The following is a 26,255-nucleotide window of genomic DNA, read 5'->3' as shown; positions in this document are numbered from 1 at the left end:
ATCTCAAAAGTTGGCGCCCAATTTAAATTTAAACGATCACCTTTGTTCGTTTTTTAACACTGACGGTGCATGCCTTTGGCGGTGAATGGCCTTTTGGCCCCAACCATTTTTCATTTTATTTGTTTTGAATAAGAAACGTAACGTGAGATGTTAATAAATGTGTGCCGAATTTGCGGCAGGAGCAGGCTATGCCCCAAAGCCGTGCAGCTCTTCAGTTCCGGAAGACAGGGCACCCTACGCCGCATCGAACTAATCACCGGAATTCGCGTAAGGTTTTGCCCATAAATATAATTAGATCTCGAAATTTTCTGATTAGCGTTGCCCTTTTCTTGGAACAGCTTCAGCAGATCCCCAATGCGCCGGACATGTTGTGTTTCTGCTGCCAGACGGACCTCAATTCGGCCATGATGTTCCGCAGGCAGTGCATCTTGCAGCAGAAAAAATGGATGCCGGTGGAGGAGGCCAAGGAGCTGGACAAAATGGAGGTGCAACCGAAGGAGAAACCGAAACCTCTTGTTCCCAAGAGAAAATACCAACGACGAAAGAAGCAATCCACACTGCCCGTAGAAACCGTGGACATTGTCGTTCCGACCGATAATAAACCCTCAGTGGAAGCAACAGGTGGTGATGATGAGTTTGACCAACCTGTGGATATCTCCACAGAATCAGAAACCGCGGAATGCGATAAAAACCTGGAGGAAATAGATGCAAAAGATGATGACGAGGAGCTTTTGGATTTAGATAACGAAATACCAAATATTAAAATCTACAAGTGCGTCACTTGTGGAGTCATTAAGAACAACAAATCATCCTTGGATAGGCACCAGTATGAACACACCGGAAAAGTACCCTTTCCCTGCAAGTAAGTGAATCTATCCAGAATTATCACTGTTTTCTTAATATTTGTATTAATCAATTATAATTAACATAATTATATTTAGCCCAGCTAATAGTTATACTTACAAAATTCTTTATATTTTCCTTAAATGATTATTATTAAATGCTACTTATACGACCATGCTTTCAGGGAGTGCCCAAGGGGCTTTTTGGCAGCCAGTGAACTGAAGGCCCACAATCTCACCAATCACACCGTTGAGCCTCCGTTTCAATGTCGCTACTGCGAACGTCGTTACTTCTCCATGGCTGGCCGAAAAAAGCACGAGAGGGTACACACCAACGAACGAAACTTTGTTTGCGACCAGTGCGGCAAGTCCTTCACAAGGACCTGCATCTTGATGGCCCACATGGAGTCGCACAGCATTGTTAAGAAGTTCGGGTAAGGGTCTTAAACACTAACCAACATTTTTGTGCCATTACTAAAAAGCATTCTAATTTAATATTATTTCAGCTGCGAAGTCTGTGATCGGTCGTTCAGCTTAAAAAAACACCTGGTGGCCCATCTCGACTCCAACACGCACAAACTAAATTCAGAATTGGCTTCATCATCATCGGAAACCATGTCAGTGGCCAGTTGTGATACCTATTCAAGCTGGTCCCAAAGCTCCCAAGTCGCCAATCCTGTCGACGAAGGTTTGGTGCAGTCACATTTTGATATATTATGTCAGGAAATTTAACTCAGGTAGAAATTCCAAAAAAGAAAACATCTACAAAGGACCATATGAAATCTAGCGCTCAAAATATTAGTAGTTTTTTACATCTCTGAAAATCTTCAGCTATAGTTTTCCTACCGTGTAGTTATTAAATACTTATTAGTTGCCATATCATATTTCTCAAACATTCCAAACTTCTTAAATATCACAAAAGTGCCAAAAATCTCACAAATATCAATTGTAATCTCAGGCAAAACATGCATTTATAATTCCTAATGTTAATCTTTAGATTTAAGAATTTTAAAAATTTAAATCTCAAAAAAGTTTTGAAAATGGCACTCATTAATGGTTACCACATCGTAACATATCCAACAAGTCGAAAACACCTTAAATGCTTTTAAAAATTCAGAAATTCAATTTATTCACGACGTCTTCCAAAAGTCTTAACTTAAAAAACAAAAACTATTCATTATTACCCAAGAGTTATAAGAAATATAAAACCCGCAGAGGCGGAACGTAGAAGATAAGAAAGTAAGATAAACTTTTTTGTAGCAGCAGTTTATGTGCATCCATTTATTTGTGTTATCCCAAAAACATTTTACTGCTTATCTGTTTGACTTCAAAGGTAAACAATACTATCTCTAATTATTATAACCTTGCACATCTATAGATTCTAGATGGTACTTATGTTGATTACAATGCCCATTGATAGTTTACTTAATATTTTACTTAATTTTTACAATTTTTAAACAGTTTCTGATTTATCAGACTGCTATAATGTTTAAGAAAACTTTACATTTTCCAATAAAGATTCAACCCATTTTACAAACCCCCAATAAGCCGAATTGAATACATTAAAGTGACGACACAGCTGTTTTATTCAGATGAAACGCTTAGTATTCAATTGCATTTCAATCAGTCGAGCTGAGGAAACAAGATGCTAAACAACGTCTGCAGAGTGTGCGGAAGGCAGAAGATCTGTGAGAAGAGTCTCAATCTCTTCGACGTGGTCAACCGAAAGTATCTTAAGCACTTGCATATGATAACCGACCTTAGGGTGAGTTTACAAAACGGTGTTTAAAAATGCAGATAAATAATAAGCTTAAATTAAAGTTGTGCCCACTGGACAATGCTCCTGGTTTCATGTGTCGCTGCTGCCAGTCGGAACTCAGATCGGCACTGGCATTCCGAAGGTTGTGCATTAAGACCCAACAAAAATGGCTGACCTTCGAGGAAGATTCTTCATCAGACGAGGAAAGTTTCAAAGCAAAACCGAAGCTCGAATCGGAAAATAATGCTACGGTCAGCACTTTTAGGGAACCCGATGATGACAAAGTGCTGGAAGAAACGTTTCAGATACTGATTCAGGAAGAGCCCTCGGATAATGTGCTGATACCTGAAGCGGAGGAATTAGAGAAATTGGAATTTGTAACGGATTGCTGCAGCACAAAAGAAGAAATAGATAAGGCCGTGGTACCACACCAAAAGATTCTCAGAATTTCGAGCAAACCCAAAACCGATGATCAGATCTACATATGCGAGCTGTGCGGGACTCATGCCAAATCGAAATCCATTTTCCAGCGGCACATGAAAAAACACACGGGAATACGACCATTTGGCTGCAAGTACGGCTCGCCTTCTGATTAAAATTGTAGATTTATATGCTAATTTCGTATCTTTTTCAGGGAGTGTCGGGCCAGGTTTCTCACAGCCGCCGAACTACGTTCCCACCTCCGCGTCCACAGTAAAGAGCAACCGTTTGGCTGTCGCTACTGCGAGAAGAGGTACGTCAGCTACATGGGCCGGATGACCCACGAGAGGACTCACACCAATGAGAGACCCTATGTGTGCGAAAAGTGTGGCATGAAATTTACCACCGCCTATGTCCTCAAGAACCACATGGTTATCCACACGGGCGAGAGGAACTTCCGGTGCGAACTTTGCAATCGCTCTTTCCAGAGAAAGGCGCATCTTACAACACACTTCGAATCAATAATGCACCAAAAAAATATTGAAAAGTCAAAGGAGAAAAGTGTCTTAAAAAGAAGGGATTAACTAAAAGAAAATCTTTTGATTGCACATATGAAGAAGTAGGTTAAGAGCTATCATTTTTGGATCATATGGTATCTATAAGGACTTCGCTTATGATTTTAATAATAACATCTTAAATGTTTTTTAAGAGTATTTTTGGTTTCTACTCATAAATTTTAATTATTAACTTAATACAAGTGTTCTAATTGTTTCATTTTCGATTGATTTTTGTAATACAACAATATAAATTAAAAAAGTGTTAATTTAAAACCTAGGTCTAAATAATATTATATCATAGCATATCATAGTTTTATGGTTAATTTTAAAATTGATCTTTAAAAAATTGAGTTAAGTTAGTTTCTATCAAATAACTTTGTTTTTTGAACAAAAAAACGTGTGAAAATAAAAAACAAATGAAACTAATATATATACTATATTTAAATGTTGTTTTAAGCTAGTAGCTACCGTTATTATTTGGCGGTTGTATTAGCGCCAGTGTTGCACAACATATCCGATGTAAACAAAAATGCGCGTGCTTCGTGGCGAATTACAAGTACGTTTTGTGTGGCTGTCAATGTTTACAATTGGGAATTTACTAATTTATTTTCGGATTATCTGGGAAAATGCTTAAAAACGTGTGCCGCGTGTGCGCCAGCAGCACGGATAACTCGAAATCACTGAAACTATTTAACAATGGTGCTCGAAAAGTGCTGCAACAAATCAATTTGCTCACCGGCGTCCTGGTAAGTCCATGAAAAATGCTAATTACTACCCGTTTAAATTGACATTTCTTTTTGGTAGCTCCAATGTGAACCCGACCTACCCGACTGGATGTGCGAAACATGTCAATCGGATCTGAAGATCGCCATATCCTTTCGGGATCGCTGCCTGAGCAGCCAGAAGATCTTCGAGGAATCGGTGGTCAGGAGCGGAGAAGCCACCTCCCGCTCCTCTGTTCGTCGTAGTGCCCGCTCCCAAAGACAACGCAATGAAGAGCCCGATCCAAACGGTCCACCCAGTCCCCTGGAGATCATGATCAAGCTAGAGAACTTGAGCAATGGCGACGAGGAAGACGATGGCATCGATCATCTGGACTCCTGCAATGAGGCCGACATGGAGTTGGCCATCAAGGAGATGTCCTCTTCTACTGATGAAGATGGGCGCACCTCACCGGTCAGGGTAAAAAGAACGCGACGTCGGGGATCCAAAAAATGCGGGAAAAGTGAAAAGCGTCCCAAGGTTACGCTCCCAGTTTTCTTTTGCGATCAGTGCGGGAACAACATCACGGGAAAATCCTCCTTCGATCGTCACCTGCGCAAGCACAGCGGTATCCGGCCCTTCCAGTGCGAGTAAGAGACAATGTGGTTATACTTCTACTTCTTTTTCCATACTGTAACCCTTGCAGGCTTTGCCCCGCCCGCTTCCTATCCTCTGGCGAGCTGAAAGGACACCAGGTGATGCACACCGGGGCTCGCAAGTTCAAGTGCCGCTTCTGCGAACGCACCTATGTCAACTACAGCGGACGTCAGCGCCACGAGCGGACCCACACAAATGACCGACCCTTTGTTTGTGCCCAGTGCGGCAAGAGTTTCACCAACTCGTACATTCTCAAGAACCACATGCTCATCCACACGGGCGAGCGCCTCTTTAGGTTAGTAGATGCTACTTTGCTAAAGTGTATAATGATAGTTTAACCAATCCATTACAGATGTGAGCTTTGCCATCGATCCTTTGCGCGACCCACCCACTTAAAGACTCACTACCGCTCCAATACCCACAAGCACAACGTGGAGAAAGCAAAGACAGAGTCAAGTGGAGTTCAGCTGCCACAAGCCCAACCTGAGGAAAAATTTGTGGCGGGAAAACAGCCGGAAGCGGAGGCTGTTGCCTTTACGATAGAAGTGCCTTTGCCCGCGGAGCAGGATCAGGATGAGTCTCTCGGTCTCGCAGCTCTGGGAACACCCTCTCTTATTTATAGTACAAATTAGATTACTAACGACTCAAACTCAACCTTCAAAAGCCAAATATAGTGTTAATACAATTTTATTTATAGCTTAATAGTGATTAACTTAATTAGATAGTTATCTTCATTATGTTAAAGATCAAACTTAAGAGCTTCTTAAATGAATTCTTCCGAGTCCTGATCTATAGTGCTCTCCTTCAACATGTTTCGTTTGTGGGCATTTGAACGATAGTGAGTGATGAGGTGTGTATCGCGACTGAAGGACTTATCGCAGAGGTTGCATCTGCAAAGTGAATTGTAGGTTAATAAATTATATTTTTGTTTTTAGTGGCAGCTCACTTGAAAGCCCGCTCTCCGGTGTGCACCAGCATGTGGTTCTTCAGAATGTAGGCTGTTGTAAAGGCACTGTTGCACTCTTTGCAGGCAAAGGGGCGCTCATTTGTGTGGGTCCGCTCGTGCTTCAGCCGCGTGCTGTAGTCTGAAAAGCTTCGGGAACAGTGTCGACACTTGAAGGGTTTCTCCCCGGTGTGCCTGCGAGTGTGGCGCTTCAGTTCCGCCGGCGTGCAGAAGCGATCCTCACAAAATCTATGGAGGAGAATTAGCTATGAGACTAAACCACAGTAGAGGAAAAAGAACCACCTACTCGCACTCAAACTCCTTGACGCCGCGATGTCGCTTACAATGCAGTATGAATGCTATCCTCCCTTTGATGTGATTTCCGCACTCCTCGCAGACGAATGTGCCATTGGTGTCGCAGAATTTTCGACGTTTTCTTGTTTTGGCGCTTGCAGGTGCGTTTTGCAGGTCTGGGACTTTATCCAACTCCTGATCGCTTTCGGAAAGAAGGTAATCCACTTCACTGTAAGCTATATCGTCGTCATTATTCGCATCATCATTGATTTCTGATTCACTGAGGATGTCTTCCAACTTGTGATAGGCCGTTTCACTGGTTTCTATATAGACATTATCCATTCGCTCGATTTCAATACTGATTTGTGACTGTTCCAGGTGCTCCTCCGGCTCAGAAATCCGTTTGGGAGATTCCGGAGAGGTTTTCATTAACACTTCTTCGTTCAGCGATTCGAGAAGTTTCTTCTCCACCTCCAAGCAGCGTTCTCGAAAGGATATGCCTTGTTTAACTCGAGTTTGACAGGGCAAACATATTAGATTGGGCAAAGTGGTACAGTTTTCCAACTTAATGTAAAGAACTCAAGTTAATATTGATGATCTATACTATCATAACCATCCTCTTACCAAAGCCCCAGTTATCAGTTTGATGTGCTCCAGAGTGATTTGATTGCGCTCCTCAAATATATTTAGTGATCCGTCGGTATTTGTACTTTTTCCACAAGTGCGACATACTTTAAGATCCATTTTCAAGCCGCTAAAACACTTTTAAAATGAATGCCTCGGAAGTGATTGTAAACAACGCTATGCTCGTTTCAATCAGCTGCTTGCTTTTGCCATTCACATGGAAGCGCTTAATGGAGGATGGTTAAAATAATTGCACTGTACTTGGGATTTGAAGCTTGGATTTATTATTCAAGATTAGGTTCTATTACAATTTGTATGTTTTCATAATTCGCAGAAATGCTCCTTGGCTGTGCGCCATTGTCGTCCTTGAATCGCTAATAATTGCTATATAATAATGGGACAGTTTTAGATGTGCAGACTGTCCTCCTCCTCCTCCTTAAGTTCCCGCTTTTGCTCCTGCTCGAGGACCTGCTTCATCTCGGCCTTCTCCAGGTGCCGCTTGTGGACGCCAGAGCGGAAGTGGGTGCTCAGGTGGGTGGGCAGCATAAATGACTTGTCGCACAGTTCGCACCTGTAAAGGAATTTATATTTATGGTCAGTTTGTGGAGTGCGCTGAAGGGCCATTTTTCAGACTGTTCTGGAATTTATCGGAAAGTAGCTTAGAAACTGTATTCTTCTACATATTTATTTATTCTATTACTGAAAGTGTTAAAAATACATATATCTGTTGATAATAATATATGATTTTTAAAACAAAAAAGTGAAGTTAAAACGCCTATATACCCCCTATAATTAGAACTTTGAATGATACACAATCTAGAGTCCGCAACTTCCCATAGTCTGTAAGTTTACTTCTAGATTTTAGTTATAATACAGTTTTTTTTAATAAAACAAATACAAATAATATTTAAACAAGACCCTTTTCTAGAAAAGCCCTTATGTAATACAGTTTTTCACTTAAGTTTCTGGAAAAATGTTCTAACTTTCCTTTAAAATATCTAAATTGATTATTTCTAGGCAGTATGCAGTTGTGTTGTTAGCCCCAACTTACCTGTAGGCCCGCTCGCCGGAATGTATCAGCATGTGGTTCTTGAGGATGTAGCCGGTGGTGAAGGCCTTGCCGCAGGTGCCGCAGACGTAGGGGCGCTCGTTGGTGTGGGTGCGCTCGTGCTTCACCCGCGTGGTGTAGTCGGTGAAGCATCGTCCGCAGTATTGGCAGGCAAACGGACGCTCCCCAGTGTGCTTGCGCATGTGGCGTTTTAGCTCGGAAGTGGTACAGAAGCGCGACTGGCAAAGCCTGTGGGGAAACCATTTAATCCGACTGTACCCAAAGAGGGAAAGGGATTCACTTACTCGCAGCCAAACTGTTTGTCGCCGCGATGACGACGACAGTGGAGTTCAAAGGCCATGCGGCCCTTGATGTGATTGCCGCACTGCTCGCAGATGTACACTCCCCCAGTGCCACGACGACGCGGATCATCCGAGCGAACCTTGGGCTTCGGCGGTAGATTGCACTTCTTGACCACAATGTTCTCGTGCTCGTACTCGTCATCCAACACGTTGTCCAGCACGGCCACCTCATCGTCGGAATCGTAGACATACTGATCGTTGACATCGCCCACAATCAGCTCGGTATCCTCGTCCAGTTCAATGTGCTGCTGCTCCTCAGTATCATCCAAAATAGACTCGTACTCGGCCTCCTCAATCAATGAGGCCCCATCGTCCTCGCCGGCATTGCCCTCGGCCACCTCGAAGTAAGCGTTCTCGTACTCCACCTTGGACTCGTCCATCTCCTCCTTGGGCTCCTCCAGAACGATTTCCTGATAGGTGGCGTAGACCTCCTCATCATCGGGTGTCTGGTACTTTTTCACCGTCTGGGTAATATCTTCGCCCATGACGGCAGCGCGGTAAAAAGGCGAGATACCCTGGAGCTGCTCCTCGGTTAATCCCGTGAGCAGCTCCCGTTGGGCGGCGAGGCAGCGCTCCCTCAGCTTAATGGCGGCGGCCAGCTCAATGCTGCAGCACTCGCAGATCTGATCCGGAAGGCAGCCGTAGTTCTCTAACTGCGGGAAACACCAGAAAGTAGATCTATAGCCATAAAAGCCCTACAAGTCGGTCAGTGGAAAATTTACCCGAAGGCCTGTGAGCGCCTCAATGTTGTCGATCATCTTTGTGTTGGTCCGCTCGAATATCTTCGGCGATCGCTTGTTGCTCGCGTACTTTCCGCACACGCGGCAGGTGCTCTTTAGGTGTTTCAGCGCGGATTTGGACATTTTTTTAATCGCAATCCAAAATTAAATCGCTTTTTAAGACAATTGTGAACACAAAAAATAAAACGCGTCGCTTGTCAACTGCATTTGTCATTCACATGGTGGTTCCGCTGTTATATCTTGCCATTCGCCCCGAAGCAGCCCAAGAACAGGGGCGGAGTTGAGGGGGATAATAATTAATAAAGGGATAAAAATCTCCTTTAACAGCACTTCCTACATTAACTCCAACATTTAAGTAATTTATTTTATATTAGCTTAACTTAACTTAAAATAAAAATATTTAATTTTTGATTTGCATAAACACAAAGTATCATTTTAACTAGTAGTTTTATGAATATTATATATTCTTATGCATGTTTATTGTTTCTTACTTAATTATGAATTCAAAATCACACGTAAGCCTTAATACAACAAAATAAATTAAATATTTATTATTTTTCATTTTCAGAATTTGGCAAATTATCCCCCGAATAAGTACAGTTTCTTCGCCGCCATCGCTCCCCTCACAACTTTCTGCCCACGCCCGTGCCCATTGGCAAACAGCTGTCAGGAATGCCGACAACAACAACCACGACGCTATGGCGAACTTGGAATGGTAATTTATTTATTTTCCCCCAAAAATAAACAAATAAGAACTGATAAATATTGCATCTGATTGCAGGGTGTGCGTGCCGCGATGCTACGAGGTGCGAAAGAACCGCCTGGCTGGCCAGGCCACGCTGGATCATCCGCTGAAGCAACAAACGGTGACGGTTCGTAAATGATACAACGCCCCTATGTCTGAGTTCTCTAAATTGAACTACATACAAATCTTAACCAGGTAGTGGACAGCAATCCCTTGAGCCGGGCTCTCGAGGGCACCGATCCGCTGACGCAGTTTGCCCGCCAAGATGAGGAGCTCAACGATCCGCTCAGTCAAATTGTCAGCGAATTTGTAAGTAAGAGGGGCGCTCCCAAAAGGAACATGACTAAGCGTTTCAGCATACGCATCCGTAGGATCTCAAGACCAAGCGTCGCGAGCGGGACAGGGCGGAGCCGGAGGACAACACGCTGCAGTGGAGCAGCCGTCGACTGGGCATCCTCAACCGCTTCACCACCAATGAGAAACTATCGCTCTCCACTAGTTTCCTAGTGGCATCCGGAAGCTTGGACGGCGGCAGCGAAAGCAGTAAGTCTTGTGGGTAGATGTTCCACTTACCACTTATAATTCCTGATCACAATCCTAGTCAAAGCGCAAACCGTGGTGGCCGACAAGACGAAGTACCGCCTGGAGCAGTTAGATCACTTCGATGATGGCAGCATGCGCCACATGATGGATCTCACTCAGCAGGAGTACATTCAGCGGTTCGAGCAGCTCAAGCAGGAGCTCATTCAGTCCTGGCACAACGATCAGCGGGTAAAGGCACTCAAGATAGCCATACAGTGTGCCAAGATGCTGGCGGACACCACTGTGCTGCAGTTCTATCCGAGTCAGTATGTGCTCATAACGGACATCCTGGATGTTTTCGGGAAGCTGGTATACGATCGATTGCGTGCCAAAGCTTCGGGAGATCCCTCATCTTCGGCGGCCGCATTGGAGAGGGAACGGGAGGCTGCTCGGGATACTTGCCAGAACTGGTTCTACAAGATAGCCTCTATTCGGGAATTGCTGCCGCGTCTCTACTTGGAGTTGTCAATATTCAAGTGCTACGAGTTCCTGTCATCCTCTCGCGAGGAGTATGAGCGAATATTGCAGCGATTGACCCATCAATTGAGAGGTATAGCCGATCCATTGGTATCCAGCTATGCCCGCTGCTACTTGGTCCGGATGGGCGTGACTCTTACGCCCAGTAAGACATACATTAGGGAAAACTTCACCGATTTGTTCTTAATATATCCTCAGGTGAGTGCAAGGAATATTAAATAAAAATCTTTAATAAATATATTTATGTAAAGATCTTTCGCTTTGTGGCCCGCTTCAACCTGCATCCAGAGATCGTCACCGCCAGCTCCTACCTACAGCTATACGCCCCAGCTTTTGACTACATGCTGCTCTGCCTGGTTCACAAATGCGAACTCCACACGCAGGATATGCTTAATGAGTGCAAGCAGCTGAAGAACAAGTGAGTAATGTTCTAAAATAACCTAGCGGTAATAACTTATATATTTTTTATTACAGCGGAGCTATACTGATGTCCATTCTGAGTTCCTTTAAGGCAGAGTTCATTGCCACAAATGCATTGGAATTTATAGAGCTGATCAATGCTTCTGAGACACCCGGAATCTCCAAGTCCCAGTTGCTTCGATCGCTGGGCAGCTGCGTTAGTAGCTGTGCTCCTCTGCAGGAGCAGCGGGTATCCTTTCTTAAAGCGGCATTTGAAACCATTAATAAGCTGACGGATCCTAATGAGTATATCAACTGTGTGGAGACTTGGGCCGTCTTTGTATCCCAGTATTTTACGGTTAGTTTGATATAGGTTTTTAATTTAATATTATTAAATTATTTTTCCCAGATCCATGAGGTCAACCGACTGCTGGGCGAACTGAATGCACGGATGTGTCTGGGCAAAGCCTATGAAAAACACTACTCGCAATTGCAAAATATTTTAACCAGGATAATGCAAAACTATCGCAGCATTGAGCTGCTACTAATACAGCCTAATTTTCTGCCCTACTTGGATCTCTTTCAAAAGGAATCGGTAAGAGTCGAAGTGTGCAAGAACATCCTTAGTTTTTACAAACAGAATAGTGAGGAATACACCTGCGACGCAGTCGTGACGAACGCCTTGATGTATCTCGGAAAGATTTTAAACGATTCTGTAAAGTGAGTATTAAATAATATAATAAAAATAGTTTGTAAAATAAATATAACCCTATTCTAAAAGTGCCCTGTCCGTGGAGGATGAGCGCCGCCAGATTTCGCAGCTCATCAATGTCTTCATTCATAAAGTTCACTTTGGGCGCGACTTGGAGCAACAACTCAGTTTCTATGTGGAGGCGCGGGGAACGTTTAGCAATCTGGATGCTGTCTATGTGACTCTGGTTCATGCGGCCTGCAAATTAGCCACGCGCAATCGTTCGAAGTCAACGGGTTTCATCAAGGCCTGCATCGCCTACTGCTTCATTACCATTCCCAGCATTGGAGCTGTCCAGCAGCAAATGAATTTGTATTTGCTCTGCGGTCAGCTGGCTCTGCAGCATCTCTGCCTGGGGCAAGGCTAGTATTAAATCAGATTAATCTTGCCATTTTAAGTTAATATTTATTTCCACTACAGCCGATGCTTGTTTTGAAGCCGCGTTGCAGTTGGTTAATGACCTGCCCGCAGCCACCGTGGACTTCGATGGAAAGCCCCGTAGCTTGGAGCGCTTTCTGGTTTCGTACATGTGCAATGTGTTGGCCACATTGATCGTGGTTCCGGATAGCCCGGAACAGGGAGTTCTGTATTTCCTTCGTCTGCTGCTGGAGGTGGTTGGCAGACATGAATTCAAACCGGACAGCACGGCACCGAGTATCATCTATCTGCATTCCCTCGACATGCTCTATGTGCAGAGCCTGGAAAAGTTTCCTTATCATATTGAAGGAGGTACGATTTGTTTTTCATACATTTACTTTTTGTACTTAATTGTATTAACTTTCTTTCTATTTTAAAGTGGTGTCCAATGACGATTTGTATGGCCATGATCCCAAGTTCTTGCAGGAGGTAAATAATTTGTGTGCTCAGGTTGTCGATGCCATGCTGCTGCAGCTCAAGGCACTGGGAGTGGCCCAGCAGCAACGATCGCAAGCGGAGCTAGCCCTGGAACTTTTCCTAAGGATCGTGCGATATGCTGACTTGGAAAAAGAAAGTATAGCTCAATTGGCAGTGAATCTATGGCTCCTGGCCAATAAGGCTCAATCACAATTGGATGTGAAGACATTAGTATGTTGAATTTTATTTATTATCCATACTGTTTTTACAATGAGTTTGTCTCCTTTGCAGCCCCAAACCCTGCGCAGCGTAGAAATCCTGTACAAACAAATAAAGGATGCTTCGCCCACGCGGGCTCAGGCTATTGCCAAACTGCTCCTGCGCATGCGCAACAGCTGAGGAGAAATGAGCTTGTAAGAACTATTTCTATTCGCTGAGATTATATATTCTTATGTGCATGAATCTTTTACGGATTTATTGCACAGAACCGCTATCCCGCGTTTGTGCTTTTTCAACCTTGACAAGGAACTGAGAAATTTTGTATTACATTTCTGTGCAATTACGAGTATATTATATCGTTTAAAGACTTACATTTTGACCCGCAAACTCGAGATAGTTTTACACAGATAATAAAATGCATATTTAGTAGATGGTTTCATTTAAATAAAACAACTTGTTTATGGTGTTTGTAAAAGCGCAATTTTCCAATGCGTTTATTCAATTATTTATTGCTCTGGCCCGTTCGGTAGAGTCCATTTAGCAAATTAAGCTGTGCGTTACCAACTTTATACGCTTTTATAATTTAAAATTGTGTGGGACAGCTGGTATAAAATGTATTACGTTTACATTGTTGCAGCTGGCGTAAGAGTGGCATTTACATTGAATTACGGATGAGAGTGTAAAAATACGATGTACATTTGTGTATTCTTATTCTTTTTGGTAGTTTAAAACATTGAGGCATTTCTGTCGTTTGCAATTTACAAATAAATGGCTAAAAAACTATGGCTGACAGGTGAGAATACCGAAATAAAATCAACAAACTTAGACGAAAGCTCTATGAATATTGAAGATACATGTGAGTTTTATCACTACGTACGTATATCAGTGTTATGTAAATATATATATGTGTATGGGTACTTCTTGATCACATACTATATAAACGATTTTCTTGAGGGTCTTATATTAATTACATCAATCAAAATAAGGTCTTTGCTTCATGTTGGGTTTCCTGATTTTATTCGTTTCTAATTGTTAAATTAGTAAACAAATAGATACAACTAATGTGTAGTTAAGGCTATTATTTGTTCTTCGATAAGCGAACTAAATAGTGTATTTGGCGGAAATCTAACAATATGATTCAAGTATTTAACGATCTATTTCCTTTAAAGTAACAAAACAAATTAATTGGCACTTTCTGCGTAACTATCTTAATAAAAAACAAAAACGTAAACTGAAAATTTATTAGAGACCCTGAAGAGCACTGTTTGTACATATAAGATAGAACTACCCATATGTGAGTGAGAAAAATGTATAAAAAGCTTAGTCTGCAGTCTAGCGTTTCCTCGTTTTTAGAAATTCGTCTCCTTAAACTCCTTGGATTGCAGCACGGGGGAAAGAGCTCCTCCGTCGCCGTTATCGTTTCCATTATTGTGATCCTCTCCACCGCCTACCGTGTAGGCCATCACAGTGGCATGGTCCAGTTTTCCAGGCAGTGCTACAAAGGCGCTGCTATCCACAACCCGCTTCCTGGCCGCCCGATGCTGCATGCGATTCAGCTGCACTTCCCGCTTGGCGCCATCTGGACCCGTCGAGAGTTTGTAGAAGAGCTCCCTCTGCTCCAGGGTCTTTCTCCTGGCAGACGTTATCATCCTGACGAAATCAATGAGCAAGTGGCAGAGCCTCCGGGCCGAAACGCAGGGCGAGAAGGTGCCATTGATGCCGTAGCTAAGCAGATCCTCCAGGCGGTATAGAGTGAGAGCATGTCGCTGAGGACCGGTGACCAAGGGCAGCCCAGAGATGGACTTCGGAATGCGCTGAAGAGCCACAGCAGGCGGTGGAGGCGATGCCAATCCCTGACGCGGTTCAATGAGAGTTTGCGAACGCATGTACTTCGGACGACTGGGCGCATTGCTGGGCGGACTGCTCGCCTTGGACTGACGAGCTGGACGCGTGGGTGGCGTCGAGGGATGTAGGCGGGCATAGATCGCAGATGCACTTTTGTTCTGCCTTTTTGGAGCTAAGCTACCAGGTTTTCCCTGACCCACCGTCTGGAGCTTGACATCTGGCGTCCATGCCTCGGCGAATTTGCCCACAACGGGATCAAAATTATCGCTGATTCCATCGGAGGTGAGGAACACAATGTCTCCGCTTTCGATGCAGGTCATCGAGAATGTGAGGTTGCTTAGCTCCGGCTTGTTGCCATCCGCCGGTCCCAATGCCCCCAGTGCGTCACGCATGTCCCGCATGGAGCTGATGTCGTGGGAGGCCTGCGTGAGTTCCCGAACTCCGTGCTTCTTGGAGTACACGTAGCCCAGGGAATCACCCACGTTGCACGAACAGACGACATACTTGCCTGGCGCTCCGTCCAGCGGCAGCACCACGGCAATGGTCAGCGTGGACAGGGCTCCTCCAACCTCCAGTATGCAGCCGTGTCCCTCCCACAGACTCCGCAGAAGACTCACGAAAACCTCCTGGGTGGTTGTGGCCCGACATTCCAGTGCCTGGCCGAAGACCGCTCGATCCAGGTAGTCCAGACATCCATGGACAGCTGAGCGGGCGGCCAGGCGGGCGCCATCACCCCAGTTGACGCCATCTGCCATGGCCATGGCAGCTGAATCCCCGCGCACCACCATTCCGTAGCAGTCGGCGATGGGATTGCCCATGGGTTCTTTGGTGAGCATGTTGGTTTCGTAGAGGGACACCGAGATTCCGTATGCAAACTCGCACTCCATGCGCCAGTTCTCCACGCCAGCGATTAGGGGAGCTGTAGCGGATCCCGCCTGGTTGCTCACAGCCTCGAGGAGCAGGCGCTCCCGCTCCGAGTTGGAATCCCCATCCGTCGAGGCCTCAGTCTTTGCGTTTAACAGGTTCTTGTTGTTCTGATCGTTGTTGTTGACCCTACCAACATCGCCACCCGTAGATGCCGCCGCCAGATTGGCTATGCTGCTCTTGGAATTCTTTCGGGAACGCATTCCCGAAACAGGAGCGGATCCGGATGGCTGCTCCGTGCTACTCTGTCTCCGGGATGTACTCGGCGGGCGTCCGAATTTGCTGGTCAGTCGTGTGGAACTCTGTGTGGCCGGCTGAACCGGCGGAGAACTCTTCCTGACCCCATAGCAATCATCGTTCTCCTGCTGCGTATCTATGAAGTCGATGTCGTCCGCAAAGCTAGTGCTCAGGTGCAGTTTGGAGCGCTTAATTCCAGTGAGTCCCTCATCCGGTCCTGTGCAGGCGGCTGTGATGGAGCAGGTTCCGGCTTCGTAGGGGTTCAACTTGAGAACGGGCATGTCTGTGGGATTCTGGCCATTGTAGATCTCCGGACCCTCCACAAACTGTCGTTGCATGCGACTGTGGGTTGAGGGAAGATGGGTAAACAACTATCCTCCACTTTCAGGCTAATATTTACTCACCCCTCCAGGTATTTGGTAATGAAGCTGCAATCGTCATCCTCGTGCTCGCTGGCCCGCCGGCGACCCTCGCGAGGCTCCGCTATGAAGCTCAACTGGCGGAAATAAGTGGTGACCTTCTGGCGCAGCGACGGCATCTTGAGCCGGGAAGCTCCCTCCTCCAATTAGGGTTGACTTAATTGCCAGAGATGGAGGGAGGGAGGAGCTAAAAATGGATGCTGCGCAGCTGACCAGCAGTTCGTTCACCTCATCAGCGGCAATTGTTGTGGGAGTTGAGTCACTCCAAACGAATCCAGCCGCCTGCCCTGCAAAGAGAGTTTAATTAGAAGCTTCATTTAATTATCAATAAATTATGCAATTAAATGGGCCAGAGCAAACACGAAAAGAATTACGAGCAAAATGCAGTGGCAGCCGCATAACCGGCATTATTCCCCCTCTATTAACCGCCTGCTCCTAATGACGGGATGTGCTTTTTAGTTGCCGCAGGGTCTGCATCCTTTCCCTGGCCACACAAAAGTCCCTTCCCGCATCAGAAGCAGGAGCCAAAGCAGGAGCAGGATGTCAGGGGAGGAATACAACCCTGAATGGGCTTTCAGTCAACTCATTGCAAATGCACGAGACACTGATGCGGACACAGAAATCCCATCCTTCCTTCGGGTTTCGGATGACATGGCTTTTAGCAGGGCTCTCCGCATGTGAGTTGAAACAGTGATGCCAATTTGACCCTTTGCCATAAGAATTTAGAATACTTTTCCATAGTTTTTGCAGTTATAAGGTGAGTTTTATAGAGTACCAGTTAAAATTTATCGAAAAGATAATGTGCCTTTTTTCTCGAACTCGTTTTCAAGCATAAACGCCCTATGTTATTACTTCTCGTTTAGATAAGTAACATATGTCAAGCAAATCAACATCATATTACTACAACATTTTCTGGTAGTTGATATTTTTGTAAAATGGGGCATCACCATATATAAAACCCGTTCCAGAGCTCAACTTTGATTAGTCCTGGGGTTTAAACGAGAGAATGGCATCACTGATGTGCTTATGATTAATGAATGGACAAATCAACTGCCTGGGGCGACCTGCAACTCCAGCAGATGTTGAATTTTCGAGTTCTGACAGCTTCAAGTTCTGTTTCAACGGAAAGATGATATCATATAAGGGTGAAAAAATCGAATTATGCTGGCAAGAAACACTTCCAAGGCCTGCTATGAAATTATCTAACTCTCCGCCGCAATAGCAGACGGCTTTTAATTGCCATATTACAGCATTCAACTACCTGATCCATCCTCGTAAACAATGCATAACCACATCAAGCTTTTTTCTCGGCGATATTACAATGGATTGCAAACACACAATAAATGCTAATCCTCAACAGCAATTACTGCGAAGATGCTTTTCTCTAGACGCTGTACACAAAACGTTTTATATAAATGATAAAAAACAACAAAAGTCGGTACTGAAAGTAGTTTCGTTGATGGGGGCAATTATTGAAGAAGGCGCGTTGCTGCTGAAATTTTCACAAATGCTTTAAGTATATGTACACAAATAAAATAAAACACACAATAAAGCACTTTAATTTATGGCATGAGCACTTCAAGTGACAAATGAGTGGACCATTGAAAACTATGTCGATTAACGGTGTGGGAGGGAGCGCCTATCTATGCGCTTCTCATAAAAGGCAGTTAATGGCTCGCGAAAAACTACTTGAACCTTGAACCAATTGGTCTCTTGATCGAGTTTCGCTGAACTTTGACTTTACTCACGAATCAATCAGCGAGTAATGTAATTCAATTGAAATCTGATGGCCGCAAGATGCGCGATTTCTTGGCAATTGCTGGGCACTGATCTGATTGCCACCACACCCGCATTCCTTGTGGCAAAGCATTAAAATCAAATTAACCCAAATAACCGACAAGTGAAGGAGGGGAGATTTCCCATTACCATATCCACTTTTCCAAGATACAAATCAAATGAATTGAAAAGTCAGAGCCGCGAGACAAAGTCGTTCGATGGACGAATGGGGTGGAGTGTGTGGGCCATGTATAGAGTGCAGATGTGGTTATATTGTATCTACATAGGTATAACTTTCTGTGGGCGCATTGAGGCGCAGCCAGCTGAGTGCACTCGATGTCGGTCCAGGGCAATCAATCCGGATGATTGAAAAGCCCACCTCCACATCAAAACAATTCAATTTGCCCGCAACAATGTGAAATTTGCGATTAAATGTGCAGCCAAAGAGATTAAACTGCACCACAAGAGGCAACATTGAAGCTTGGCCGCAAGCGTTTTGTAGTTCTCATCTGCCACTGCTCCAATTTCCTTGTGCCATCCACGTCAATCAGAGCCACCATCAAGATCATCATCACTTGACACACAAAGGGCATCTGACTGTGACTTACTGTCTCCTCAATTCGCTGAGCTTGTTCCGCTGATGAGAAGCCATTGTGGGTGCTCACATAATATTTAAGATCTGGCTTTTGTCCACCTGAGAGCACGTGCCGGGAAAATTAATAGGTTTATCAGAAATAAACTCTATAAATAAACTCTTCAGGAATGTTCTTTAAAACCATGCCATCAAAATCTATAAACTTGTTTCATTGAAATTTGAAAATTGGTTTTGGAACAACGAAAAAAATTATAAAATATGTTCTGTTCCGTAACTTTTTATATATACATGGGTATTATTCAATCAAAATCGTATATCACATGTGTATTAATCTTTAGTTGCATTCTATATATATTAACAATTATCAACTGATTCGTGACATTAAAGACACTCCCCCAAAACAAGCACACAATTCCTGGGGCGTGTGCTGCAATCAATCGACACTTTTCGATGGGATTTCGGGACCATCCAAATTTTCAACACCCGAAACTAATCAAGCGTTGAAATGTGGAAATCGTAACGAGGTATTGTGAGATCATTGTGCAAGATCTGGGCGGGGCGTCGTATAGTGTATAAAATCAACTGAGTAAATATTATCGGATGTGGCACAGATCTCGTGAGTCGTTCGTACTTTGTTTATGTTCGAGAACCAAAATAAACCATTCGGGCTTCCTCCAACTATAAATAGTTGGGTCGGCCTGCGTTATTAGCTGCCACCCGTCAAAATAAAATGTCTGAGAGAATTTTTCGCATGAAAGATTCATTGGCCGCGACTTCAGAATGTATGCATTTCCTGCCGACTCCGAAATCATCTATTTATTCCAAGTTAATCAGATGTGCGGAATTTCTGTTTACACAGTGGGTTAATTAGATGTGGAGGTTTCTCTGCTCCCCGATGAGATTCTTTTGTGTTCCTCCGGCTTTGTGCATATTAAAATGTGTGTGGATTTAAGAGGGAGCCGTACTAAAGCCCTGGGTAAACAGACTTCTTTGGGCGACTGAGCTCTTCTAACCAAATGCAAACACCACCGTGACTCTTTTGACTTTGAATGCACTTGAAGCATTTTGAAAGCGACGACGACGAAGTGACAACAAGTTGTCTGCAGATTATGTGCTATATAGCATGCTGCGGAATCTCAAGGTGCAGTTGGTGGGCCAAAGCCAAAGCCAGAGTCTAAGTAACAAGTCAAGTGCAGCTGCTCAAAGTCGTTTTTGTGTGTTTCTGTTTGGGCCAGACAACAAACCACAAGAAGCTATAAAAGCGGAGACACGAAAGTGAAAATTTGTAGCATTCATTGCGTGTTTTTGTCGAAAGAAAGTTGAAGGCCGTTAAGCTGGTGATAAAATAGAGCTGTTTGTTTGCCTATGGACTGCCAAATATTTCAAACATTTTAGGTAACCCATGAATCTTATCTTAGCCGCGAAATTCCTCGTATTTCGTTGGCTATTTATGGTCTTGGTAACGCCACAAAAAGATATACTCTATTGATATGGAGTTTTCAATTCACTGTCTACAAAAATTGTTTAGGCTTGAGGTTATAATGCTAGGTTAATCTTTCCTAAGAATGCATCCTAATATTTACTACCTTTAAAATATAATTATGGGCACTCTTACGATATATAGATATAAATCTATAAATAAAACCGGTTCCATATACCACCGACCCGAGTCAAGTGGCGTTCCAACCGCAGTCAAGGCAATCTTGGAAAAAGAAATACAAGCTTAATTTGTATTTCCTCATTTGCAATCTTTTTCCATTCCAGACCAGGCTTATCAGTCGTTATAAAAATAAAATATTAAGTAGCAAATGCATTAAGCTATATGTATGGGTCGCTGCAATTTAAATGCATGTGTAGTAGATGGACATATTCCCCAAGCCCGAATTTTATTCTATGCAATAACCTGAAAAGCTTTTGCCCTAAAACCTTCCCCCAGTATTTAAACAGGTGTTGACTCATTGGACAAGCTGTCAGCTGCATAAATAATGCATTAGACCCGCCCCCAGGCTCAGAAAAAACCCTACAGAGAGTCAAATGGCTCCAACAGAGCCTGGGGTTTCATTAAAATCTGGCAATTAACATTTTTTACATAATGTAAACCGCACGAAAGCAATCACAAAGGAGTTCCTTCACCTCGATATGACGTGACATGGTGGGGAAACAAAGGAGAGAGGTGAGGGGCCTCTTCCCGGTTCCCGAAACATTTCTTATAAATTGCCACCTAATTGGCGTGCTCAACATTGTGGCTGTGCGTGGTACGCCTCATTTCCTGTTGCAACAATTTGCATTTATGGGGTCTTTCCTCAGATCCAGTTCAAAATCACCCCATCTGGCAATGGATCTAGTATTGCGTTGCAACTTTCAGTCCTATTCAATTGACGGAGCGCGATGAAATGGAAAGTTAAGATCCCTTTGGGGGTTGGATGTGTGTCAAAAGTTGAGAAACATCCTTTTGTTTTATGTGCACTTTACAGCAATGCCAGGACCCAAATGGGAATTCACTTAAGACCGCCCAAACCCACCCAGTAGTTTTCCCCACTGCATTTCCGCTTGCATGTTTTCCCTTGTTTTTCCGCTTTTGGGGTCGCGCCACTTGGCCCTGTTTTCAGCCACGAAAAAACATATACTTGAAGAACTTGCCACAAGCCGAATACAATAAACCAAAAGTGGAGCAAGGCGAGAATTTAGGCCTCGAAACCCGATATCAAAGGAGTGCCCATCAGGTCCATTGTTTTGGGTTAAGTATGGTATTAAGTTTTAAGGTAAAATTACTTTTTGGGCTTGCTGGAGAAGTATACCTACCCCTTACGTTACAAATTTTAGAACCCTTTAGTTTTGTTGTTTTTAAGACCATATAATTATAGAAAAGCTTTTCCTGTTCCATTCGACTAATTGGTTGATTTCTTTTGATTTTGCAAACATCTGGCGGCAAATATAATACCGTCTGATCCAACCAACTATCCCCACACACACACACATTTGGCAAGCCCACAAAATAATTTGCATAAATTGAATTGAAGTCTTTACTTGCTAGCCAGGTAGCGACAGCTGTCGTCGATTTATGTAGGACTTATATACGACTAATCCTGCATGAATAAATTAAATGGGAAGCCTCAACTAAGACTGTCTGGCTTGGGATTGGTCTGGGGCTCGCCGTTTCGGTTAGGACTTGTTGTCAGGCATACAAATAAGTCAAGTCCAAACTCCTGGGGGCTGACACTCTATGCAAATCTGGAAAGCCAGTAAACCAGTTGATGTAGGATGAAGGGAGGCGGGTTTTTTGGGGCAGGAACCGGGCACTCAACTCACATATTAAATTAAATGTTGATGGCAACAAAGACAATTCAAACGAAGTCAAGGCCCGGGCCAAAGAACTGTGGCAAACAAAGAAACACCAACTTCTCAGCTGCCCCGCAGCAATTGAGCAGCCAGCGAGCCACTTTGTCCGCCCCTGAAACCCAGCCCACATCTCATATACACTGTCCACCCATGAAATATTTACCCCACCTCAAGCTACCTCCAGATATTATTGTAGTCTTTGGTGTCAAATGGCTGTCCAGTGACGGACTCCTCAGTGCTCCGTTCGGTGGGTTTGTCAGGTGCCTAGGTTGTCACTGTACAGTGGAAGGTCTTAAAAGTGGATTTATGGTCTCTAATAGCAGAGTATTTTATTTTCAAGTTGTTAGGCTCAACTATGATATTAACACATAGGAACAAAATTATTGTATACCACGAAAATATCATTTTCTATCGTTTGTACTTTAATATTTGATTATCTTTGTTATGTATAATCTTTATACCCATAGATTTATATTATTCTTTATTAATATTCTATTGAAAGAAATGAAAATATATTATTTAACGTTAAGAAATATTGCTATGAACTGTTCCATTCTTAAGTTTATAAACAGTTTAGGATAGGTTTTATCCAACTTTACTAAAAGTATGGTATCATTAGAGCTCTTTTATAGATTTTTAGTTTGATTACTATCCGATGGAGCTTTTACGGTATGAGACCTTGCACCGGGTTAAATGACCGACTGGCTGTCAGACCTCAACACCCCCACCCGTACCTCTCCGACTTCTAGTTTTAATTTGAATTTTATTCCGTCTTGTGTTCGCTTAGTCATATCACTCGGCTGACTAATCTTTGGAAACGGGGCGTGCTTGGAGAGAAACCCTAAACCCCACATATACCCCTTCTAATTCCAATCAATTTACCGAAATCCCCAAACCTGATACAGCTGCAAATTCAATGAACTTTTGCTGCTGTTGACTTTGCTGATTAATTGGAAATTGGCGAAATGTTATTTATTTTTATGTGGCTGGTCTGCCGCCAATGGATGCCTCTCATCAAAGGCGAAAAGTTCTATAAATGTTCCCAGGCAAATTGGTTTTAATGAGCCGGAAACTTTCTCGATTGAGCTTGGATTTTTGTGGGATTTTCGGGGATGGCATGACCAGCCACTTACTGTCCCTGGTTGGCTTTAAACAAACAAGGAAATTCTATACCAAGACAACTTCTTCAGTAGCTAGATAATGCATTATAGAAGAATGAACTCTTTCAGGCCCGGCCGAGCAAACAAACTTCAACTAGCCCGGACCAACTGCGTCATAAAAGAGCCATCGGCAGCGCCATTCGCCATCTCCAACTCCATCTCCGTTTCCACCGAGAAACCGAGACAACAAAGGATGGCGTACGTTCCCAAGGAGATGGAGGCGCTGGGAAACCCGCCAGTTGTGGATGGAGTCCAGACAGAACAACTTCATGCGACCCCATCCCCTGGGAAAAATGACGGCAGACGGCAGCCAGGAGTCTGTGTGCCTGCTCCTCGGCAGCTCGAAATAAAAAGAAGCCGGCAGAAAATATAAAATGGAGAAACAAAATATTTTCCCAATGTGCATGCATAGTTCAAAGTTAGTTTCAGGGAGTTTCCCTGCACCACCAGCAGCGCCACAAAATACACCAAATTCCCCACTACTTACAAGAAGAGTTGTGAAAATTCTCTGGTTGCCCAGCGAAAGTGATTGAATTCCTGGGGTTTTCGTCGGGCGCCAGTCGAGAAGGAATTTTTTGTGTGTATGTTTAAGTGCCAAAGTTTTTCAAATAATTTAAAGCAGAATCAAAAGTTTGGATATTGATCTAAGGAATATCTTAAAAGTTTTCATGTAATAATTTGACAATGATGTGTGTTACTATTAAGTTGTGTTTTGCGTTGGGAAAGTAAATAATGATGATAAGTGTTTCTTTTTTAAGGAAGACCAGAGAGAGCTATCGAGCTAAAAATGTACTACAATATACGATTCAGAAAATGGTATTCGAGTAAAATACACATTGTTTAGGAAGCCCCTGCCCATATGTATGAGTCACGATTATCGATGTTGCCCTCGCTGGGTAGTTGTTTAGTTAAGTTCTATCCTGATCATGAAAACTGACAAAAATAGCACGCATTTCCAAAAATATATTTGCAGTATTTTTTGGTTTTGATATTCTATAAGTTACATAAAATGTTTCCCTCAAAATAAATGTAATTTTGCTTTAATTTCCGTCATTTCAAGTCTTAGGAATTCGATAAGTTATCTTACAAGTCAATTTGTTTACTAATAGGGGCTGGTCTACTAAAAAATGGTAAGCATACTGTGGCAATCGCTGTAGAAGTGTGCTCGGTAATCCCCGTTCACCCCAAATGAGAGCAAAGCTTAGATAATCTGAGATACGTTATCTAGTTGTTCACCGCATGCATTTAGACCCTGGATTCTAAACATAGTTCCCCCCAAATATCTGACCGAGTTGTCCCCTTTGGTTTACAGCTTATATCCGGCATGTTATTCCCCCGTTTGAATTTTGCCGCAGTTTGCGCAAGAAGTTGTGAAAAGGGCAGAACGAGTTGAAAGTTCCCATTGGCATGCCCAATCCAATCCAATCCCACCCATCCTGTTCCTATTCCATGCCCCTTTTTTTCTCTTTTTCAGTAATTCCCAGCCAGGCGCCATCACGTGTCGGGTTTTCTCCAAGGTATTGGGCTTCGTGGAGAATCGATTTTGTGGCCTCACGAGCCTGATATCCTTGGAGCGAGTGCTTTCGGCTTGTTTCAGGACCATAGAAATTGCCTGCTGCCTGTCCAAAATGCTCAAAGTAACATTATGCTAGCCACAGTGGGAAACATATAATTTTAAATTCAAGGATCCAGAATTAAAGAGGTTCTGTTGATAAAAGATCATTTTAAAATAAATATGTATATAAAATAGTACAATCAAATTTTTATATTCTGAGCGAGGTACATAATGTCTAGAACTTGTAAATTTATTTTTTGGTTACTGTTTTCATTTCTCTCGGTGTACGAGTAGGAGTGAGTGCGAAAGAGAATGCGGTAGCTTCCATCATATGCAACTGAAGTTGGCAGGCGAAACGGTAAAAAAAAGAATGACTGACATTATAAGTGGAAAAGTTTTTGCCATACTTTTCGACTGCGTCAAAACTAACTTCCTGGCAAGAGCACAAAAGTCCAATAAATTAGCAAGTGTTCCCTATTTTAAAAATTATCGCCACTTTTCATAGTCATTAATATTATTTAGTTACTAATGATTATATGGCTAACGGAGCGATAAAATGTGCCAAACGAAAAACAACACCAGTTATTAGCACAGTTTCGAAATACGATAAAGCTTGAAAACCGGTTATTGCACTACGAAAGCTGGCTTTTGTTTGTTTTGCTGTTGTTGTTTGGAGCAGCTGAGATTTCGCAGCTGCCCGTGAAGTTGAAAACGAAAATAAAACACACGACAGGTGAATCAAAAGCGGTACAACCAACCACCCCACCCACAATTTGATGGGGGGAAGAAAACAGGAAAACAGAGACGTAAACCCAGTTGAATGGAAAAATCAAGGAGAGCCAAGAGCACACACACACACGGAAGTAAAAGCACAAAACAAAAGGCGACAAAAACAAGGCAAAGGCGGCAAAAACTTTCGGGTGACAGCCCCCAAAATCCAAAAAAAAATCAATAGAACTTCAAATTATTTATATGACACAATGCATTTCACTTACAATAATTTTCCTGCTTTCCTTTTCTGGGTTGTTTTCTTATCGCTGCTTTACATACATATGTTGGCGCCACTCGCCTTGTAAACTGTGTAAGTGCGTGCGTTCCGTTGGTGGTGTGTATAAATATTTAACAATTCCGAGGGGGTGGTTGCACCGCCCAGAACTTTTCCCTTCTGTATGGAATTCGCCCTGAATACTAACTTTAATCACCAGTTTGTGTATTGCACTTAAAGTCTGATTGGTTGCCAATTAAAGTCACTACGAAAACAAAGGTCTTGCTAACGTTTTTTTCTGCCCCGAACACGTTCCGCGGACCGAACGTTCCGATTTGAAATTCAACGTGAGAACAACCGTTCAAAGCGAAATTCAAAATACGAATGAATGAACGGTGAATGCTCGGTGGCGGATGATTATTACAGAAAAACGTAAGTGTCGGCAAAACGTAAGTCAACGTAAGT

The 26,255-nt window shown here is 43.3% G+C and overlaps 7 protein-coding genes across 10 annotated transcripts; 4 read left to right on the top strand and 3 right to left on the bottom strand.

Moving 5' to 3' along the window:
* The first annotated feature begins 69 nt into the window (after window positions 1–69).
* Window positions 70–2,389, top strand: nom (numerous disordered muscles). The gene is made up of 4 exons (XM_017071736.4): window positions 70–267; window positions 339–862; window positions 1,028–1,276; window positions 1,349–2,389. Exons 1-4 carry the CDS (start codon window positions 148–150, stop codon window positions 1,572–1,574), a joined length of 1,119 nt encoding a protein of 372 aa, XP_016927225.4. The 5' UTR covers window positions 70–147; the 3' UTR covers window positions 1,575–2,389.
* Window positions 2,390–2,468: 79 nt separating this feature from the next.
* On the top strand, window positions 2,469–3,734 carry ouib (ouija board). The gene is made up of 3 exons (XM_017071718.4): window positions 2,469–2,607; window positions 2,664–3,175; window positions 3,236–3,734. The coding sequence occupies exons 1-3, from the start codon at window positions 2,488–2,490 to the stop codon at window positions 3,603–3,605; spliced, it is 1,002 nt and encodes a 333-aa protein (XP_016927207.4). The 5' UTR covers window positions 2,469–2,487; the 3' UTR covers window positions 3,606–3,734.
* A 397-nt stretch (window positions 3,735–4,131) lies between these two features.
* Window positions 4,132–5,627, top strand: LOC108007961 (transcription factor Ouib). The gene is made up of 4 exons (XM_017071731.4): window positions 4,132–4,324; window positions 4,383–4,930; window positions 4,987–5,232; window positions 5,290–5,627. Exons 1-4 carry the CDS (start codon window positions 4,205–4,207, stop codon window positions 5,567–5,569), a joined length of 1,194 nt encoding a protein of 397 aa, XP_016927220.3. The 5' UTR covers window positions 4,132–4,204; the 3' UTR covers window positions 5,570–5,627.
* On the bottom strand, window positions 5,607–7,013 carry ranshi. Its single transcript, XM_017071732.4, has 4 exons — window positions 6,799–7,013; window positions 6,188–6,738; window positions 5,884–6,129; window positions 5,607–5,827 (listed from the first exon to the last, which is right to left on the bottom strand). The coding sequence occupies exons 1-4, from the start codon at window positions 6,916–6,918 to the stop codon at window positions 5,701–5,703; spliced, it is 1,044 nt and encodes a 347-aa protein (XP_016927221.3). The 5' UTR covers window positions 6,919–7,013; the 3' UTR covers window positions 5,607–5,700.
* A 46-nt stretch (window positions 7,014–7,059) lies between these two features.
* On the bottom strand, window positions 7,060–9,190 carry M1BP (Motif 1 Binding Protein). The gene is made up of 4 exons (XM_017071733.4): window positions 8,931–9,190; window positions 8,152–8,861; window positions 7,850–8,095; window positions 7,060–7,369 (listed from the first exon to the last, which is right to left on the bottom strand). The coding sequence occupies exons 1-4, from the start codon at window positions 9,069–9,071 to the stop codon at window positions 7,204–7,206; spliced, it is 1,263 nt and encodes a 420-aa protein (XP_016927222.1). The 5' UTR covers window positions 9,072–9,190; the 3' UTR covers window positions 7,060–7,203.
* Window positions 9,191–9,530: 340 nt separating this feature from the next.
* On the top strand, window positions 9,531–13,384 carry LOC108007977 (VPS35 endosomal protein sorting factor-like). 2 transcript variants are annotated; one of them, XM_036817066.3, is made up of 12 exons: window positions 9,531–9,663; window positions 9,730–9,820; window positions 9,889–10,002; window positions 10,065–10,236; window positions 10,295–10,950; window positions 11,004–11,170; window positions 11,227–11,509; window positions 11,561–11,871; window positions 11,933–12,264; window positions 12,323–12,631; window positions 12,699–12,967; window positions 13,028–13,384. In XM_036817066.3, the coding sequence occupies exons 1-12, from the start codon at window positions 9,647–9,649 to the stop codon at window positions 13,133–13,135; spliced, it is 2,829 nt and encodes a 942-aa protein (XP_036672961.3). In that variant the 5' UTR covers window positions 9,531–9,646; the 3' UTR covers window positions 13,136–13,384. The 2 variants fall into 2 exon arrangements, with proteins under 2 accessions (XP_036672961.3, XP_070853109.1); XM_070997008.1 differs by having other exon boundaries at window positions 9,532–9,663; window positions 9,730–9,824; window positions 9,893–10,002.
* A 25-nt stretch (window positions 13,385–13,409) lies between these two features.
* On the bottom strand, window positions 13,410–26,186 carry LOC108007978 (PP2C-like domain-containing protein CG9801). Of its 3 annotated transcripts, none has more exons than XM_017071753.4 (3): window positions 25,801–26,186; window positions 16,366–16,667; window positions 13,410–16,303 (listed from the first exon to the last, which is right to left on the bottom strand). In XM_017071753.4, the coding sequence occupies exons 2-3, from the start codon at window positions 16,497–16,499 to the stop codon at window positions 14,305–14,307; spliced, it is 2,133 nt and encodes a 710-aa protein (XP_016927242.3). In that variant the 5' UTR covers window positions 16,500–16,667; window positions 25,801–26,186; the 3' UTR covers window positions 13,410–14,304. The 3 variants fall into 3 exon arrangements, with proteins under 3 accessions (XP_016927242.3, XP_016927244.3, XP_070853110.1); XM_017071755.4 differs by having other exon boundaries at window positions 16,366–16,662; XM_070997009.1 differs by lacking the exon at window positions 25,801–26,186 and adding an exon at window positions 23,738–23,881.
* Between the last annotated feature and the right edge of the window lie 69 nt (window positions 26,187–26,255).

Source organism: Drosophila suzukii, chromosome 3 (assembly GCF_043229965.1).
Source record: "Drosophila suzukii chromosome 3, CBGP_Dsuzu_IsoJpt1.0, whole genome shotgun sequence".
In the NCBI taxonomy this organism is placed as follows: Eukaryota; Metazoa; Arthropoda; class Insecta; order Diptera; family Drosophilidae; genus Drosophila; species Drosophila suzukii.
This window is presented reverse-complemented; position numbering and strand designations above follow the sequence as displayed.